Source organism: Mandrillus leucophaeus, unplaced genomic scaffold (genome assembly GCF_000951045.1).
Source record: "Mandrillus leucophaeus isolate KB7577 unplaced genomic scaffold, Mleu.le_1.0 Scaffold777, whole genome shotgun sequence".
In the NCBI taxonomy this organism is placed as follows: domain Eukaryota; kingdom Metazoa; phylum Chordata; class Mammalia; order Primates; family Cercopithecidae; genus Mandrillus; species Mandrillus leucophaeus.
The window spans coordinates 618,578-635,465 of NW_012108441.1; the positions used below are offsets into that span (position 1 = coordinate 618,578).

At 41.5% G+C, this 16,888-nt stretch overlaps 1 protein-coding gene across 2 annotated transcripts in view; it reads right to left on the reverse strand.

Moving 5' to 3' along the window:
- Positions 1-913: 913 nt before the first annotated feature.
- The window catches only part of CLCN4 (chloride channel, voltage-sensitive 4), an 81,132-nt gene continuing 65,157 nt past the window's right edge, over positions 914-16,888 (reverse strand). For both annotated transcript variants that reach the window (XM_011966832.1, XM_011966833.1), the window contains one exon: positions 914-5,070. In XM_011966832.1, the coding sequence (XP_011822222.1) occupies positions 4,980-5,070 (91 nt within the window). In that variant the 3' untranslated portion in view covers positions 914-4,979. The remainder of the gene's footprint in view (positions 5,071-16,888) is intronic.

The window sequence follows — 16,888 nt, forward strand, 5'->3', positions numbered from 1 at the left end:
TTACAGGCATGAGCCACTGCACCTGGCGTATTTGCAATAATACTCTTAACCAGAGCCCTGACTTCCAGTCTTGCTGTCCAACAGTCAGAATGGTTTGTGGACAACCCAAGTCAAATCATGTCACTCCTCTGAATTCCAGGACTTTACCTGGTCCTTCAAGACCCTGAAGCATCTGCTGTGTCTACCCTCCTCCCAAAGGGAAAACAAACCCAACTTCAAATACCCCCACTCCCATCCCAAGGCTGCAGCCATCTACCCCGGTGGGCCCCCAGCAGGCTAGGCCCATTTCCACCTCAGGACATTTGCACTTAGCTGTCCCCTCTGCTGAGGCTATCCTTTTCCCAGCTGTACCTCCAGCTGGTCCCCTCCCCTAACCAGTGGGGACTCCTCTAACCACCAACCACCCATATTAAATAGCACCTCTTCTAGGTCAAGGATCTGTGGGCATCCTTTGTTCCTTTCTTTTCTTTCTTTCAAATTTTCTGTAAAGTAGAAAGTTTTCATGAAAAAAAAAAAAACTCATATGAAAAGACGTAATTCAACCCTTGTGGTTCCCAAATAAATAGAAAATTTGCTCTTGAAAGAAAGGATGAAAGAATGAATGAATGTTAGACCATTGCCCAAGCTGTACTCCCCAGCCTTCACACAGGGCAAACACAGATGGCCTGAGGACAGTGTTCCTACCCAATCCTTGGAAACTGATAGCCTCAGTCTGAATTTTCATTTGGTCATCGCCCACTCAGCCAAGAACAAGGAATTTTAAAGTTGACCTAATGGACTTCACAATCTGTATACCAGTCTTAAGATGGGTCTTTAACTTTACTGGATAGTTCTACCAAGTCATGGGGACCAGGTTTCCGGAGGTTCTACTGTGTAGAAACACACTGTGAAATCAGTATCTCTCCCATTTACAACATGTTTGTTGCGGATTCTGGGCTTATTTTATTTTTAAAAATAGAGTTCAAACATTTAATATTTAATAAGGTGCCAACATTTACACAGAGTGTTACAATAAAAAAAACCCAACACGTTGCTATGTGGTCGTTCCAATACCAAATGTGAATATATCTCATCAAAGTCACCCGGAGGCTCATTCCCAGCACCTCTAGGATAGCAAATAAATAGTTATTACCGCGACGGTGAAAATAGGGTCTGCTTAATGTTTCTCAAGTCAGATATACAGGCTCTCTCCTCATGTAAATCATTTCAAAGGCTAGAAGCTTAGTCTGATAGAACACTGCCCATACAAAATTAAAATGAAAGCATAATATTACAATTATGTGGTAATTCAATAGTTCTCCTTGGGTTTCTCATCTTTTCCAGCTCAGCATCTAATAATGAATACTAAGTAGAATTCGCACATGTTGGTAATTTAAAGTAATCAGTTCTCACCTAAGTGACACAAACTGCTCTAAAATTTTCCATTTCTGTGACTTATTAGTCTCAAAATCTATCTATTTACACATCTCCTTTGTAAGGTCTTTGGGAACGACTGAACAAAGAACTGAGATTATCCGGTTCCAAGTAACAGTAAGCACTGAATATTGAATGACTTCGACTTCTAGCACATTCTGCCTTTCCCTAAAAGCCACATGTGCATCTGCAATCCCAGGGGATGCACTAAAACCACTTAGAAGAAACACACGTCACTTCCAGGGTGCCCTTATTTGGTGCTTTTGTACAACACATTTCCTCAGTGAGAGCAAGAAACACGTGATGTGTGTCATGAAACAGCTCCTTTCCCATGATGTGTTGATGGTTTTTTATGTAAACCTGATTCGGAAGGAATCCAGAAAGTTCCACAAATATCTAAAGCCTTTGGTTCTGGAAGAGGAAAAAAAAAACATCATTCTGAAAGATGCTTATTTCACCTGAACGTCCCCGTGCTGTTCATCAGATCACCAGATAAAGTGGATAGAAGTTCTGCATTTGGAAAGAGCAAATACCCTCGGGATCCCTACCCAACTACATTTACAAGAGACAGTGCATGGCAGCATGTTCCCCATGGGGTTTGTCTGAGCCCCCAGGCCCCTGGGCAAGTGGACCACATGACTGAGTTAGGACTCCACAGAAGGAAGACAGTTTGCTGTGGTAGTCCCCACCGCAGACTCCTCATCCTTGACCTTAGTCCACCTGTCCAACTTTGACCTTCTATTGAGGAGAGCCTGAATCCCCCAATAAATCAGAGGATCAACTTACAAAAGAAAGTAAGACTGGGTTGTTTCAGTTAAGTCACTCTTCCAACTGTTTGCCATGAATTTGCAGATATCTCTACTCTAAGCACTGGGGAGGACACAAATTCTAAGGTCCCCCTCAGTGGCCTTGGCCAGGAAGCATATTTTCCCTTCATTCCCCTCCATGGCCTCAGCCAGATTAGAAAGAAATGCTGTGGTTTCACTGACCTTTGGCTATCTTTTCACTGTTTCATGTTCCCTTTTGAAGCTGCTCGTTTCAGCTAAAAGGACCTCCTGGATTCTATAAAGCCAGGCTATAACTAATACTCTTTCCCAGCACACACTGGCTCTGAGGAGACCACAGGGGAATAAGAGGGGAACTACATGAAGTGGTCATTAAGACTTTTTAGGATTTAAAGCCCAGGAGAATCCAACTTCACTTGTAAATGTTCCGTAGAAACCACAACACCAACACTAACATTAAGACCTGTTACTTGAGGCTTACGTACTATAAATATGACAATGAATTTTATTCTTTTATAGGACCAAGGATTAAATTCTCTACTATTGACTGGATATTGTCACACTGAGGTGGCTACTTGTTATTTTGGAAGGAAGGGGTCAATGAATTACACAAATTTTCTTAGTGTGTCAGCATGATCTGACTTAAAAATGTCTTAACCCAGAGAAAATATATATTTTGCACATTAATCAGAAGTTTCATAGAAACCCATTTGTAGCTAGGTTTTTGTCCAATATGAAAATTCTTATTAGAGCTAAGAAATTATGGATTTGGGCTGGGAATTCTAGGTCAAATCTGAGAGAAGGGGTGGGGAACAGGAAGGTTAGAAGAGCATTCACAGGGGTTTGGCAAGAATGAAAACAGGAAGGGCAATGACAAGGACATGATGACGGCATCCAATACAGCAAACTTCCCCTCCTGAAGACCAACACTCTTCCTTAATAAGATAATATGAATTTCGTTCAGAGAGTAATGTGACTAGCTCAATATTTTCCTTCCCACACTAGTGTGTGGCTAGAGGGAGCCACGTGACAAACTTCCAGTCAATGCATACAAGCTGAGCATCTCTGGGGAAGCTTTGCTTTCCTGATAGACATTGTACCTAGTTGCTTGCCTCTCCCTTCCTTCCTCTTCCCACTTAGAAAGCAGGCATGATACCTGACAGTGCAGGAACCATCTTGCAACTCTGAGGCAATAAGCCAGAGGACAAAAGGTGAAAATGGTGAAAAAGAAATAGCAACTGGATGGGGATCCCATTGATATTATGGGGACAGTCCTGGAGTACCCCCTTCTCAGGGTTCTTATCCAGCCCTTCAGGGTTTGCTGGGTTTTCTGTTATTTGCAGCCAAATAGACACCTAAGTGATGCAGCACTATCCAGTGACAATGAGATTGAAAAGGATGAGGGGCACTTAGTGAAAAGGAAGGGACAAAGACTAAAGAGAAAGGGCAAGTGGGATAATCTTACTTACACAGATCATATGGTGGACCTAATACATAGCTTAATTCCTTCCCGCAGAAAAGACCAAAATCCTGACTAAAAGAGTAAATGTGTCGTTAAGTTCAAATACAAAGATGCCCAGCGCTCAAATTGGCTGTATAAAATTTAATGCTGTCCTCCTGCGTTGTGATTGCTAGTATGAAGTGCATGCTTATACATTAAATCTGGACGTTTTGCATCCTACAGAGAAGATAATGGAACAGATTTAGAATCAATTTAGTATTTCTCTTGCAATCCATTTGGAGGGATTCCAACTGAGCACTCGTATGCCTCATCCTCTCCACAGCCGCATCTGATAAGACCTGAGAGGAAAAATAAGTAGTAACATTGGGTGGCCTGTTTGGACTCTTGCATATGCTACTTGGAAATGAAACCACGCTTATGGCAGGCTGGGGGCATACCGGCTATGGCCCATGGAAGTGCTGAGCTGATCAATATTGAATGCATGGGCAAAAGCAATAAATAAATGAAGCAAATGCAATGCGGATGCAAATCAATGATTGGGTGAGTATATCCTCAAAATAAGGATGTGTCCCTTTGTATGGGAGGAGACACAGCACAGTACTATATGCTCCAATAGTTTATCATGCAGTCCCAGGATGCCAGTCTTGCATAGAGAAATGATTTCTTCACACTCATCATGGCAGGCGCCCCTGATGTTGGTTCAGAAACTGATGGATAAGCCAGATTACAGGCTGAGAACAGGAGCAAGAAACGGGATGGTCGTGAGTGGACCCACTGGCATACTTGCAGCTTTCACTGTGTTCAAATTTAATTTCTTTCTTTTTCAACAAAGTAAGTGCAAATGTCTTTAGTATGATTCAGTAACATAGCAGCAAAACTTCAAGAACCAATAAATAATGACACTGACATGCCGATACCCCTTTGTCTTTTGGACTCAACACTTCACGTGTGTTCATAAGTTACAAACATCAGCCTTGAGCAGAAGGGATAAAAGTTTCTTGAGTCAGCATTCATGCTCCACATACTTGTACAGATCACATCATTTACATCATTTACCCACCCACATGCTCCCACAGCAGTAGCAAACTCATTAGGAAACACAGCTTGAAACTCGTACGGGGTTAAAGCTATAAAATGCCTACTCATTGATGTTTTCGTTTTTGTTTTTAAAGGTTTCATCCTTCTTCCCCGCCTTTCAAATAAAGCTTTTGTTTCCGCTGTCCCCAATGCATGATCTTTCATTGGGATAATAACATATCATTTATTTCTTTTTAAATGACACAGTCAGTGTTTTTCTGAAAATAATTGCCACCTTGTTGCTAATTAAACATGATGGATTCGGGGTCCTGGTTTGCCATCTGGGCCATATGTCTCAGAACATCCTTTTTTGTGATGATGCCAAGAAGTCTCCTGGAGAAGAAACAAATAGAGAAAAGAGGTCAGCCTTGCAACAATGACTCATCCCTCTCCCTAAACCCCAGTGCCTTTTCCATGTGGACACAGAGACAGACAACATTTCCCAGCCTCCCTTGTGGTTAGGCAGAGCCAATGGAGGGAGCACTGGCCAATGCCTATGAGTGGAGGTGACAGATGCCGCTCCCAGGTCTCCTGTGCATTTCTCCCCACTCTCTCTTCTCATCTGGCAGCCAGAGGCACAGGAGCCAGTGAAGGGCTCTGAGGATTGACTTAGGAGCCACCAGATTCAAAGACCTAGGTCCAGAGCCCACCTGCAATCCACACTGGATGTAACATGTGAGAAAAATAAACCTTTATTGCATTAGGTCACAGAGATTGCAAGCTTGTTTATTAAGGCAGTAAACCTATGATGACTACTATATCCTCTTAAATTTCAAGACTATAATCAATTTTAAAAGGGTTTATGAACGGCATTGTCAAAACTTGACCACACCACAGGAATTCCAAGTATAAGGTATTTTAAGTAAAAGAAATTTTAAGTACAAGATAAAAAGTGATTCTATTTGTAATTCTATCTTACTGGGAGGATAAAGTTTGACATTTATCTCTGACTACATATGTAAATTGCCTCCTCTTCCAAAATTCCATTGCTTTCAACTTATAAAAAGAATGCCACTTCCCAGAGTCCATTGTATGGGACCACCAAGACTGTATATCACACAATGCCAAGGAGCACTGCTCACAAACACTGCAGTGGAAATTGTGCCCTCTGGAGTATACAGTGCACATTTGCACAACCATTCATAGCAAGCCTTGCTTCATTATTTTACTAAATGATGACCGGCAGGAACACATCATGCCCCTTGGGTAAAATGAAAAGTCTGAGAGAAGGAGAAGTGAACAACTTCTTTGGAAAAAAAGAAGTTCCATTGCCACGTAAGTCTGCAAAATAGTACTCACTGTATCTCCACTGTACCCCCCAAAAAAGGGGTATGGGGAAGCAAACTCTGGTAGTCTCACACTAAAATACTGTATAGTATTAAACCCATTAAAATAATGGGTTTCTACTCTGTGTAGTATGATAATATAAAAAAAAAAACAGAAAACATAATTGTAATATATTGTCATTTATTTAAGGCAAAATTAGTCAAATTTATCTCTTAGTGAATATGAAAAGGGGATGTAAGTATTCTAAGCAGTATTCAAATCAGTTACACCTGGTGAAATAGACGCTGATTAGTGAAACTGTCAGGCCAGAATTCTGACTTTTTTTACTCTGACTACACTGGACCTTATACAGTCTTGGAAAAGGTATCCGTTTCTTGTGTTGGTTTCCCCATCTATCACACTGAGGGAGACAGCAGATAAGGCCCCTTCCCCTCCAACTCACAGCAACATCTTTAGGAAAGAGTAAAATAGTGAGAGAGCATGCTAAGCAAACAGAATAATGACAATATAAATTACAAAAACATTAAAAGAATATGTCATGACCCTACAGTGATTGTTTTTCTTAAATGGGGAGGAGTACTTGATAAACGCAGGAAGCAGGACAGAATTTGACAATTAATACTTTGCAACCCCCAATGTAATAATTAGCTTAACCAATAATTATTAATGGATACCAAAATCATTGGGTGAATGGTTGCTGGAAAACAGAAAATTCACATGGTCTCAAAGTACTTTTCTACAGATTATGAACAAAGAGAAAAATGTCACTTTACAATGGAGGGTTCTGGTCATCACCACCTCATCCAAGCAATGGAGCTTATCATCAACAAAGTCAGAAAAGCAGACTCTATAACATTACCTATGTTGGAATGCTGCCAAAAACTACTTAAGCCAAATTGAATCATGAGGAAATAATCAGACCCAGAATGTGAGACTACTGGTCTGGACTCTTCAAAGGAAATCTTTGCATGTAACAGACCTGCACATGTACCTCCTGTATCTAAAATAAAAGTTGGAATTATTTTTTAAAATCTCTGTCATTAAAAAAAAAACAAATAAAACAAGGCAAGGAACTGTTCTAGACAAGAGACTAAAAAGGCAAAACAATGCAATGCACAAACTTTGATGGAATTCTGAGTTGACATTTGAATGAATATCAACTGGATATTGGATGATATATTGAGTTACTGCTAATTTTACATCATTATGGTTTGGTAGTTATGTAAAGAAAATGTCTTAGAAGACGTCTGCTTCATTCATAATTGCCAAAACCTGGAAGCAACCAACATGTTATTTAGTAGGTGACTGGATAAACTGAACTGTAGCATATCCAGACAATGGATATTCTTCAGCAATAAAAACAAAAGTGCTATCAAGTCATCAAAAGACCTGGAGGAAAATCAAAACGTGTATTGCTGAATGAAAGAAGCCAGTCTGAAAAGGCTACATACTGAATGATTCCAACTACATAATACACAACATTCTGGAAAAGGATGGAGACTATGGAGACAGTAAAAAGATCAGTGGTTGTCAGGGTTTGGGGGTGGAAGAGAGGGATAAATAGGCAGAGCACAGGGGATTTTTAGGGCAGTGAAACTACTCTGTATCATCCTGTAATGGTGGATACATGATATTATATATTTGTCAAAATCCACAGAAATATATGACACAGAGTACACTCTAAAGTAAATTATGGATGTTAGTTAATAATAATGTATTGATATTGGTTCATCAATTACAACAAATACAACAGTAATGCAAGATATTGACAATAGTGGAAACTGAGGGGGGAGAAGGGCATATATGGGAACTCTGCACTTTTTGCTCAATTATTCTGTAAACCTAAATGTTGTTATAATCCTGAAACAAGACCTACCTAAAGGAAACAAATGTTAGTACTCTTCTTTGCAGTGAGATGCTGAGTTCTCCTGGGAAAACCCATCTGTGAACATGAACACAGTTGATAGATTCAAGGTCCAACAAGGGCTCTGGTCTCCTCACACAGGAAGGTTGCTGGGTCCAGCTGGCAGAGCATGAAAACATTTCTTTCCATTCTGATTTGTCTTAGTTGCTTCGGGCTCAACTGTCATAACGAGGGCCCATTGCAATCAATCAACCAGAGATACACATTTTCTCAAGGGCACTGTTACCCAATACTTTGCCAAATCACCCTGCTTCTACGGTTGCAAAAGCTTTAGTGGGCCCCGGTCTCATCAGAGTTGCCCTTTTGCTTTGGCAGCCGTGTATTGCTGCTGAGAAGAGCAGTCCAGGCCTCCAGACCTGAGGCATGTCAGAGCCTTAGAGGCCCACATAAGAAATAAAGGTTTCCCAATCAACAAAGTGAAGAGACAACCCACAGAATGGGAGAAAACACTAGCAAACTACCCATCTGACAAGGGATTAATAACCAGAATGTATAAGGAGCTCAAATAACTCTATAGGTAAAAATCAAATAATCTGATCAAAAAAACGGGCAAAATATTTGGATAGACATTTCTCAAAAGACATACAAATAGCAAACAGGCATATGAAAAGAGTACAGTTGGATAGTTTGTAACACAAAGGGCAAATGCTTGAGGGGATGGATACCCCATTCTCTATGATGTGATTATTATACATTGCATGCCTGTAACAAAACATCTCATGTATTCCATAAATATACACATCTACTATGTACCCACAAAAATTTAAATAAATGTTTTTAAACAAGGTTTCCTCCCAGGGTCAGGTAAATTTTGTTCTAGCTCTGATGATTCTAATTAATTTCAAGAAAGCCATGATAGTTAGGAAAGGTGGCTTTGTAACTGGGAAGGGCCTCTATTTATTGGCAGATAAGAGTCCCCAGTGAGGCCCCTTCCCATGCAGTAGCAGTGAAATGAGTCCCAAGCTGGGCCCATAGGACTCCTTCCACCCATCCAGCCCTCCACCTGGGAAGGCTTTACGCAGGGTTTCTCCACCTTGGCACTAGTGACATTTAGGCTGGCTAATTATTTGTTGCAGAGAGGCCATTCTGTGCACTGTATAACATATAGCAGCATCCTGGGCCTCTACCCACTAGATGCAGCAGCATCCCCATCCCCCATCATGACAACCAAAATGTCTCCAGACAATGCCAAATGTCTCCTGTGGAGGGGGGACAGGATTGCCCCTGGTTGAGAACCACCATCCAGATTAAAAAGTACTAAAATAGTTCCACACCAGTTGGTTTATAGCCACTGAGCTAGACACCCTGGGATGTCCCCTGCCAACCTCATACCTTATAGAACTACAGCGAACTCCCCACAATCCATAACAAATGAGTTCATCATCTGGCACCAGCTCTTAAATACTTTCACTGTTACTCCCAGCCAGGAGCTTTCAGACACAAATAGACCTCTGCGGGTGAATCTATAATATACCATAAACATAGGACACAGGAATCCCATTACCTGGCCCCATATCCTCAGAATTTTACTGAACAGGTATCCCAAAATGCAGGCATTCCAGGAATCTGGATACTTAAGGATGCTGCCACATATCTTCCCATCATGCCCAGGTCTACTCCCCACTGTTGTTGGTCTCAGAGGGTGCTGTATGGAGGGGATTGATGTCCTCAAGGGTTAGGGTCAGTTGGCAGGGTTCTCCATCAAAAGTCCTCCCAGCACCTGGCAGCTGATTGTGCCTCAGGAGATAGGAGACCTGTAAGAACCCAGATGAGACTGGCTCTGCAACCAATTCCCTTTAACCTTGAGCAGTGTTTTGCTTCTTAGAGTCTCACCTCCTCATCTGAAAACTAAAGGGAATGGGGGAGGGGGGAGGAGGGGATGGAGGATGGTTAATGGGTACAAAAGATAGTTTAAAAGAATGAATACAATCTAGTATTTGACAGTGCAACAGGGTGACTACAATCAATAATTTAACTGTCCATTTAAAAATAACTAAAAGAATTGGAATGTTTATAACCCAAAGGATAAATGCTTGAGGTGATGGAGACTCCATTTACCCTGATATGATTATTATGCATTACATGCCTGTATCAAAATATACCATATACCCATAAATATATACACCTATGTACCCACAAAAATTAAAAATAATTTTTAAAAAAGAAAAAAAGGGAAACCAAATGTCCATCAACTAATGAATTGATCAGCAAAATGTGGTCTATCCACACAATGCAAGATGATTCAGCCCTAACAAGGAAAGAAGTACAGAAACATCTTCAGTGTGGACAAACCTTGAAAACATGATGCTCTTTGGGAGGCCGAGATGGGCGGATCACGAGGTCAGGAGATCGAGATCATCCTGGCTAACACAGTGAAACCCCACCTCTAGTAAAAATACAAAAAAATTAGCCGGGCATAGTGGTGGGCGCCTGTAGTCCCAGCTACTAGGGAGGCTGAGGCAGGAGAATGGTGTGAACCCGGGAGGTGGAGCTTGCAGTGAGCCGAGATCACGCCACTGCACTCCAGCCTGGGAGCACAGCGAGACTCCATCTCAAAAAAAAAAAAGGAAAGACAGCATGATGCTCAGTGAAAGAAGCCAAACACAAAAGGCCACATAGTGCATGACTGTATTGACATGAAATGTCCAGAATAGGCAAGTCCACAGAGACAGAAAGAAGTAGAGTAGTGGTTGCCAAGGGCTGTGGTATAGGAGGTAACAGCTAAGGGGTGTGGGGTTTCTTTTTGGGGTGATGAAAATGATCTAAAATTGTTGGGATGAATGCATAACCCATTTTCTACTAAAAACCACTGAATCATGCATTTTAAATGGGTGAATTGTACAATATGTTAAATAGGAGTGGTGAGAGAGGGCATCCTTGTTTTGTGCCGGTTTTCAAGGGGAATGCTTCCAGGTTTTGCCCACTCAGTATGATATTGGCTGTGGGTTTGTCATAAATGACTCTTATTATTTTGAGGTATGCTCCATCAATACCTACTTAATTGAGAGTTTTTAACATGAAGGGATGTTATTTTTATCTAAGGCCTTTTCTTCATCTATTGAGATAATCATGTGGTTTTTGTCTTTCATTCTGTTTGCGTGATGAATTACATTTATTGATTTGTGTATGTTGAACCAGCCTTGCATCCCAGGGATGAAGCTGACTAGATCGTGGTGAATAAGCCTTTTGATATGCCGCCAGGTTCAGTTTGCCAGTATTTTTTTTTTAATTGAGGATTTTTGCATCAATGTTCATTAGGGATATTGGCCCGAAGTTTTCTTTTTTTGTTGTATCTCTGCCAGGTTTTGGTATCAGGATGATGCTGGCCTCATAAAATGGGTTGGGGAAGAGTACCTCCTTTTCAATTGTTTGGAATACTTTCTGAAGAAATGGTACCAGTTCCTCTTTGTACCTCTGGTACGAAGAATTCAGCTGTAAATCTGTCTGGTCCTGGGATTTTTTTGGTTAGTAGGCTATTTATCACTTCCTCAATTTCAGAATTTGGTCTATTCAGGGGTTCAACTTCTTCCTGGTTCAGTCTTGGGAGGGTGTATGCATCCAGTAATTTATGTATTTCTTCTAGATTTTCTAGTTTATTTACATAGAGGTGATATAGTAGTCTCTGATGGCTGTTTGTATTTCTGTGGGGTCAGTGGTGATATCCCCTGTATCATTTTTTGTTGTGTCTATTCGATTCCTCTCTCTTTTCTTCTTTATTACTTTAGCTAGCAGCCTATTTTATTAATATTTTCAAAACAACAACTCCTGGATTTGTTGGGTTTGACTTTTTGAAGGGTTTTTTGTATCTCTGTCTCCTTCAGTTCTGCTCTGATCTTGCCTATTTCTTGTCTTCTGCTAGCTTTGGGGTTTGTCTGCTCTTGGTTCTCTAGTTCTTTTAGTTGTGATGTTAGGGTGTCGATTTGAGATCTTTCTAGCTTTTTGATGTGGGCATTTAGGGCTATAAATTTCCCTCTTAACACTGCTATAGCTGTGTCCAAGGGATTCTGGTATGTTGTCTCTTTGTTCTCATTGGTTTCAAAGAATTTCTTGATTTCTGCTTTAATTTTATTATTTACCCAGGAGTCATTCAGGAGCAGGTTGTCAATTTCCATGTAGTTGTGTGGTTTTGAGTGAGTTTCTTAATCTTGAGTTCTAATTTGATTGCACTGTGGTCTGAGAGACCGCTTGTTATGATTTCAGTTGTTTTGCATTTGCTGAGAAGTGTTTTACTTCCAGTTATGTGATTGATTTTAGAGTAAGTGTCATGTGGCACCAAGAAGAATGTATATTCTGTTGTTTTTGGGTGGAGAGTCCATATAGCCTAGAAAATCCTAAGCAAAAAGAACAAAGTTGGAGGCATCATGCTACCCAACTTCAAACTATACTACATGGCCACAGTATCCAAAACACTACAGTACTGGTACATAGACCAATGGAACAGAATAGAGATCTCAAAAATAAGACCACATATCTACAACCATCTGATCTTTGACAAAGCTAACAAAACAATCAATGGGGAAAGGACTCCCTATTTAATAAATGGTGCTGGGAGAACTGGTTAGCTATATGCAGAAAATTGAAACTGAACCCCTTCCTTATACCTTATACAAAAATTAACTCAAGATAGATTAAAGACTTAAATGTAAAACCCAAAACGATAAAAAGCCTAGAAAAAAATCTAGGCAATACCATTCAGGACATAGTCACAGGCAAAGATTTCATGATGAAAACCTCAAAAGCAATTGCAACAAAAGCAAAAGTTGACAAATGGATCCTAATTAAACTAAAGAGCTTCTGCACAGAAAAAGAAACTATCGTCAGAATGAACGGACAACCTACAGAATGGGAGAAAATTTTTGCAATCTATCCATCTGACAGAGGTCTAACATGCAGAATCTACAAGGAACAAATTTACAAGAAAAAAACAACCCCATCAAAAAGTGGGCAAAGGACATGAACAGACACTTCTCAAAAGAAGACATTTATATAGCCAACAAACATATCAGAAAAAGCTCCACATCACTGATCATTAGAGAAATGCAAATCAAAACCACAATGAGATACCATCTCACATCAATCAGAATGGCAATTATTAAAGTCAAGAAAAAACAGATGCTCGTGGGAGTGTGGAGAAACAGGAATGCTTTTACACTGTTGGTGGGAATGTAAATTAGTTCAACCATTATGGAAGACAGTGTGGTGATTCCTCAAAGACCTAGAACCAGAAATACCATTTGACCTAGTAATCCCATTACTGAGCGTATATCCAAAAGAATATAAAGCATTCTATTATAAAGACACATGCACACGTACGTTCACCGCAGCACCATTCACAATAGCAAAGACATGGAACCAACCCAAATGCTCACCAGTGATAGACTGGCTAAAGAAAACGTGGCACATATATACCATGGAATACTATGCAGCCATAAAAAGGAATGAGATCATGTCCTTTGCAGGGACATGGATGGAGCTGGAAGCCATTATCCTCAACAAACTAACACAGGAACAGAAAACCAAACACTGTATGTTCTCACTTATAAGTGGAAGCCGAACAATGAGAACACATGGACACGGGGAGGGGAACAACACACACTGGGGCCTGTCGTGGGTTGGGGAGGGAGAGCATCAGGATAAATAGCTAATGCATGTGGGGCTACCTACCTAGGTGATGGGTTGGTAGGTGCAGGAAACCACCATGGCACACGTTTACCTATGTAGCAAGACTTCACTTCCTGCACATGTATCCCAGAACTTTAAATTAAATTAAAAAAAAAAAAAACAGAACAGTCCCCACTGGAGAGCCTGCCTTGGGTAGCACCACTTAAACTGGATTATGTCCATGTTCCTTAGTAGATAACAAGCTCCTTGGCTTTTTTAAAAAAAATAACAACAACAACAACAAAAACACTTTTCGTGCCCCCTACAGTTCCCAGCTAAAATAGATGCTCAATATAATGTTGAATAAACCAATGTTGCTTTGAAAAAAATAAGACTTGTTAGTGTTTGCAAAGTGATAACTATAACACACACATACGTACATACACACACACACACACACACACACACACACACATATACACGGAACCCTCCCATATCTACAAAACCTGGTTTTTGTTTCCCTATCTTCACCCTGGAGACAGTATCAAAAGATCAAGTATTTGCGTTCTGAAAACCTCCTTTTAAAGCTCTGTGACTGTAATGTCTAAAAGTTCAGTTGATTATAACAGCGCTAGGGAAATATGAATTCAGGAGCTGCCTTGGGTTCGTGCATAAATTGTGCCCTGGCCTGTGATGATAATTATCACAAAAGAAGAAAGCCGAACATCAACCCAGAAGGAGGTAACATCAAATCCAGCAGGCTTCGTTAGTGGCATGAAATGTCCTATTTGATTTAAATCAAGTGTTTGAACTTCCAGCCCCTTTGGGTAGTAGTTCAAGCAAATTCAGTGAATTATAAACGACCAGATCTATGACCAAGGACATAATTCAGATTCGAGCAGCTGGGCTCTTCTGCGAAAGCTACCCTGTCCAAGCCCCTGTGGACCACCTAGCAGAGCTTGGGGAAAATCTGACACCGCCTCCCTTACTCACTTTTCCTTTCTAGAACTTTCATAGGGAAAATCTCACCCAAATTCATTCTTAGCAACTGGAGGCTTCCTAGATTGTCGCATTCTGATTCCTGGTCCAGTTTTATGATGCCCCTTGAACCCCAGACCTGAGAAATGCTGCAGGTGATCCAGGCCAGTGGTGGAGCTCAGGCTCATGGCCATCCCGAGCAGGGAAGGCACAGGGTGGCCGAGCACATCAAACATGAGAGCTGGCCAGAGACGTGCCTGACCTGGCAAGAAGCCCAAGGAGATGAAAGGCCCCGCAGACAAGGATCCCTTGCCAGCACTAACGCAGCAGCATCTGTGTTTGTTTAAAAGATGTAGAGTGAGAGAGAGTGCAATTTTGCTTTCTTGAAGCACATTCCGGGCCAATTTCGGCACCCAGATCTTCACGGGAAGACCTCATGGGGCTCTGTGAGGCGTGAGTGGGCATTAAGGGCAGAGTTTCCTGACTGAACTGAAATTCCAATGATAACTGACATTGGATTATTGTTTTAAAGGAAAGGAGAAACTGCTACACACTTGAGACAGCATGGCCAATCACAGTGGTATTTATACCAAGTATAATACTGGAAACTCAAGTGTATCAATCGACTTTAGTGGTTCTCAAGGTGGGGTCCCCAGACTGGCAGAAGCAGCATCACCTGGGAGCTTGTCAGGAGTGCACATTCTTGGGCCTCACCCTAGACCTCCAGGGATCAGTACTTCTGTGGCAGGGCCCAGAAATCTGGATTTAACCTGGAGGTTTAATCCTCCAGGGCATTTTGATCCGCACTCAAGTTTGAAAAACCACTTGAGCTCCTTTAAAATTCATCAGCAGAAATGATCCCTAGCCTTGTCAAACACAAGGACTCATTTATTTTTCCCTATTGATTGCACCTCCCACATGCAAGACACTGCTCTCTCTGTAGTCAGAGCTAAGGAGGACGCTCACTCTGCTGGCCAGGAGTTCTCTGGGTAAATTTGCAAATTGCAGAGCCTGTCCCCCCATGTGCTTGCTACCAGGACAGCAGGAAGAAAGCAGAATGAATAGGATTGCTCATTTAGCTATACAGGGACATCCAGTCCAAGGTGACTCAACTGCACAACTAGTGACATTTTGGGCCAGATGTTTTATTGTGGAGCTGTCCTGTTCACTGTAGGATGTTTAGCAGCATCCCTGACCTCTACTCACTAGATGCCAAATAGCATCCCTCCCTCCAGGCATGACACCCCAAATTGTCTGCAGACATTGCCCAATGTCCCTGAGAGGTAAAATCATTCCAGTTGAGAACTGCTGTGTTACAGTGTGCCGGCTCTGGAAATATAAGCTATATTAGATAGTTGAGCCTCTGGAATCTATAAAGGCCTAAACTTTATTAGGTACCAATGTCTCCAGAACCCATTCCCTGCCTCCTACTCCCAGCCCATAAAGGAATAAAATGGGCAGATATAACCCTAGGTTCCAGGCTACCCTGACCAAGCCAACCCCTTCCCTTATACAAGCTTCTGATACCATGGAACTTGGGACACTCAGAGGCCAAGGAATGGCCTTTAAGGAAGTGCACCTCTGGTGCTACTACAGTGGACCCTCGATCGTTGCATTGTTGGTTTCCTGATTTGTGACAACACAAAACAAAAGAGGCAGCAGGGACAATGCCATGGGGTCATGAAATCTCTCCATTCTCCTATCATGTTTATTTCAAAAACAAAGTTGTTTCAAACAAATTGATATATTAGGAACAATCTGAGCATAATATGAATTCTACCTTTGCTTATGTGTGATTTCATCCATGAGAAACTCTAGGCAAATGCAGAGAACTGTACCCAGCTGAACCCAGTGAGATCAGCATACACAAAATGCACGTGCCCAGCCCCCAAACATCCACAAGCAACCTCAGTTCACGCACGTGTGAGGAGCCATGCCCATCCACACCTGCTGTGACCACTTCCCCTTGAGTTCAGGTTCCCCTCCTTCCACCCCTTCCCAGTAATTCATAAGTGTCAGAGCTTGTGAAACCCACCCCGCAGCCAACTTCAGGCCTTTTTAAGATGAAGTGACATATTTCTGTTGTATCCCTGTATCTCTTTTTTCTTTTTTTTTTTTTTTTTTTTTTTTTTTTTTTTTTTTGAGATGGAGTCTTGCTCTGTCGCCCAGGCTGGAGTGCAGTGGTGCAATCTCGGCTCACCACAAGCTCCACGTCCTGGGTTCATGCCATTCTTCTGCCTCAGCCTCCCGAGTAGCTGGGACTACATGTGCCCGCCACCATGCCCAGCTATTTTTTTGTATTTTTAGTAGAGACGGGGTTTCACTGTGTTAGCCAGGATGGTCTCAATCTCCTGACCTCGT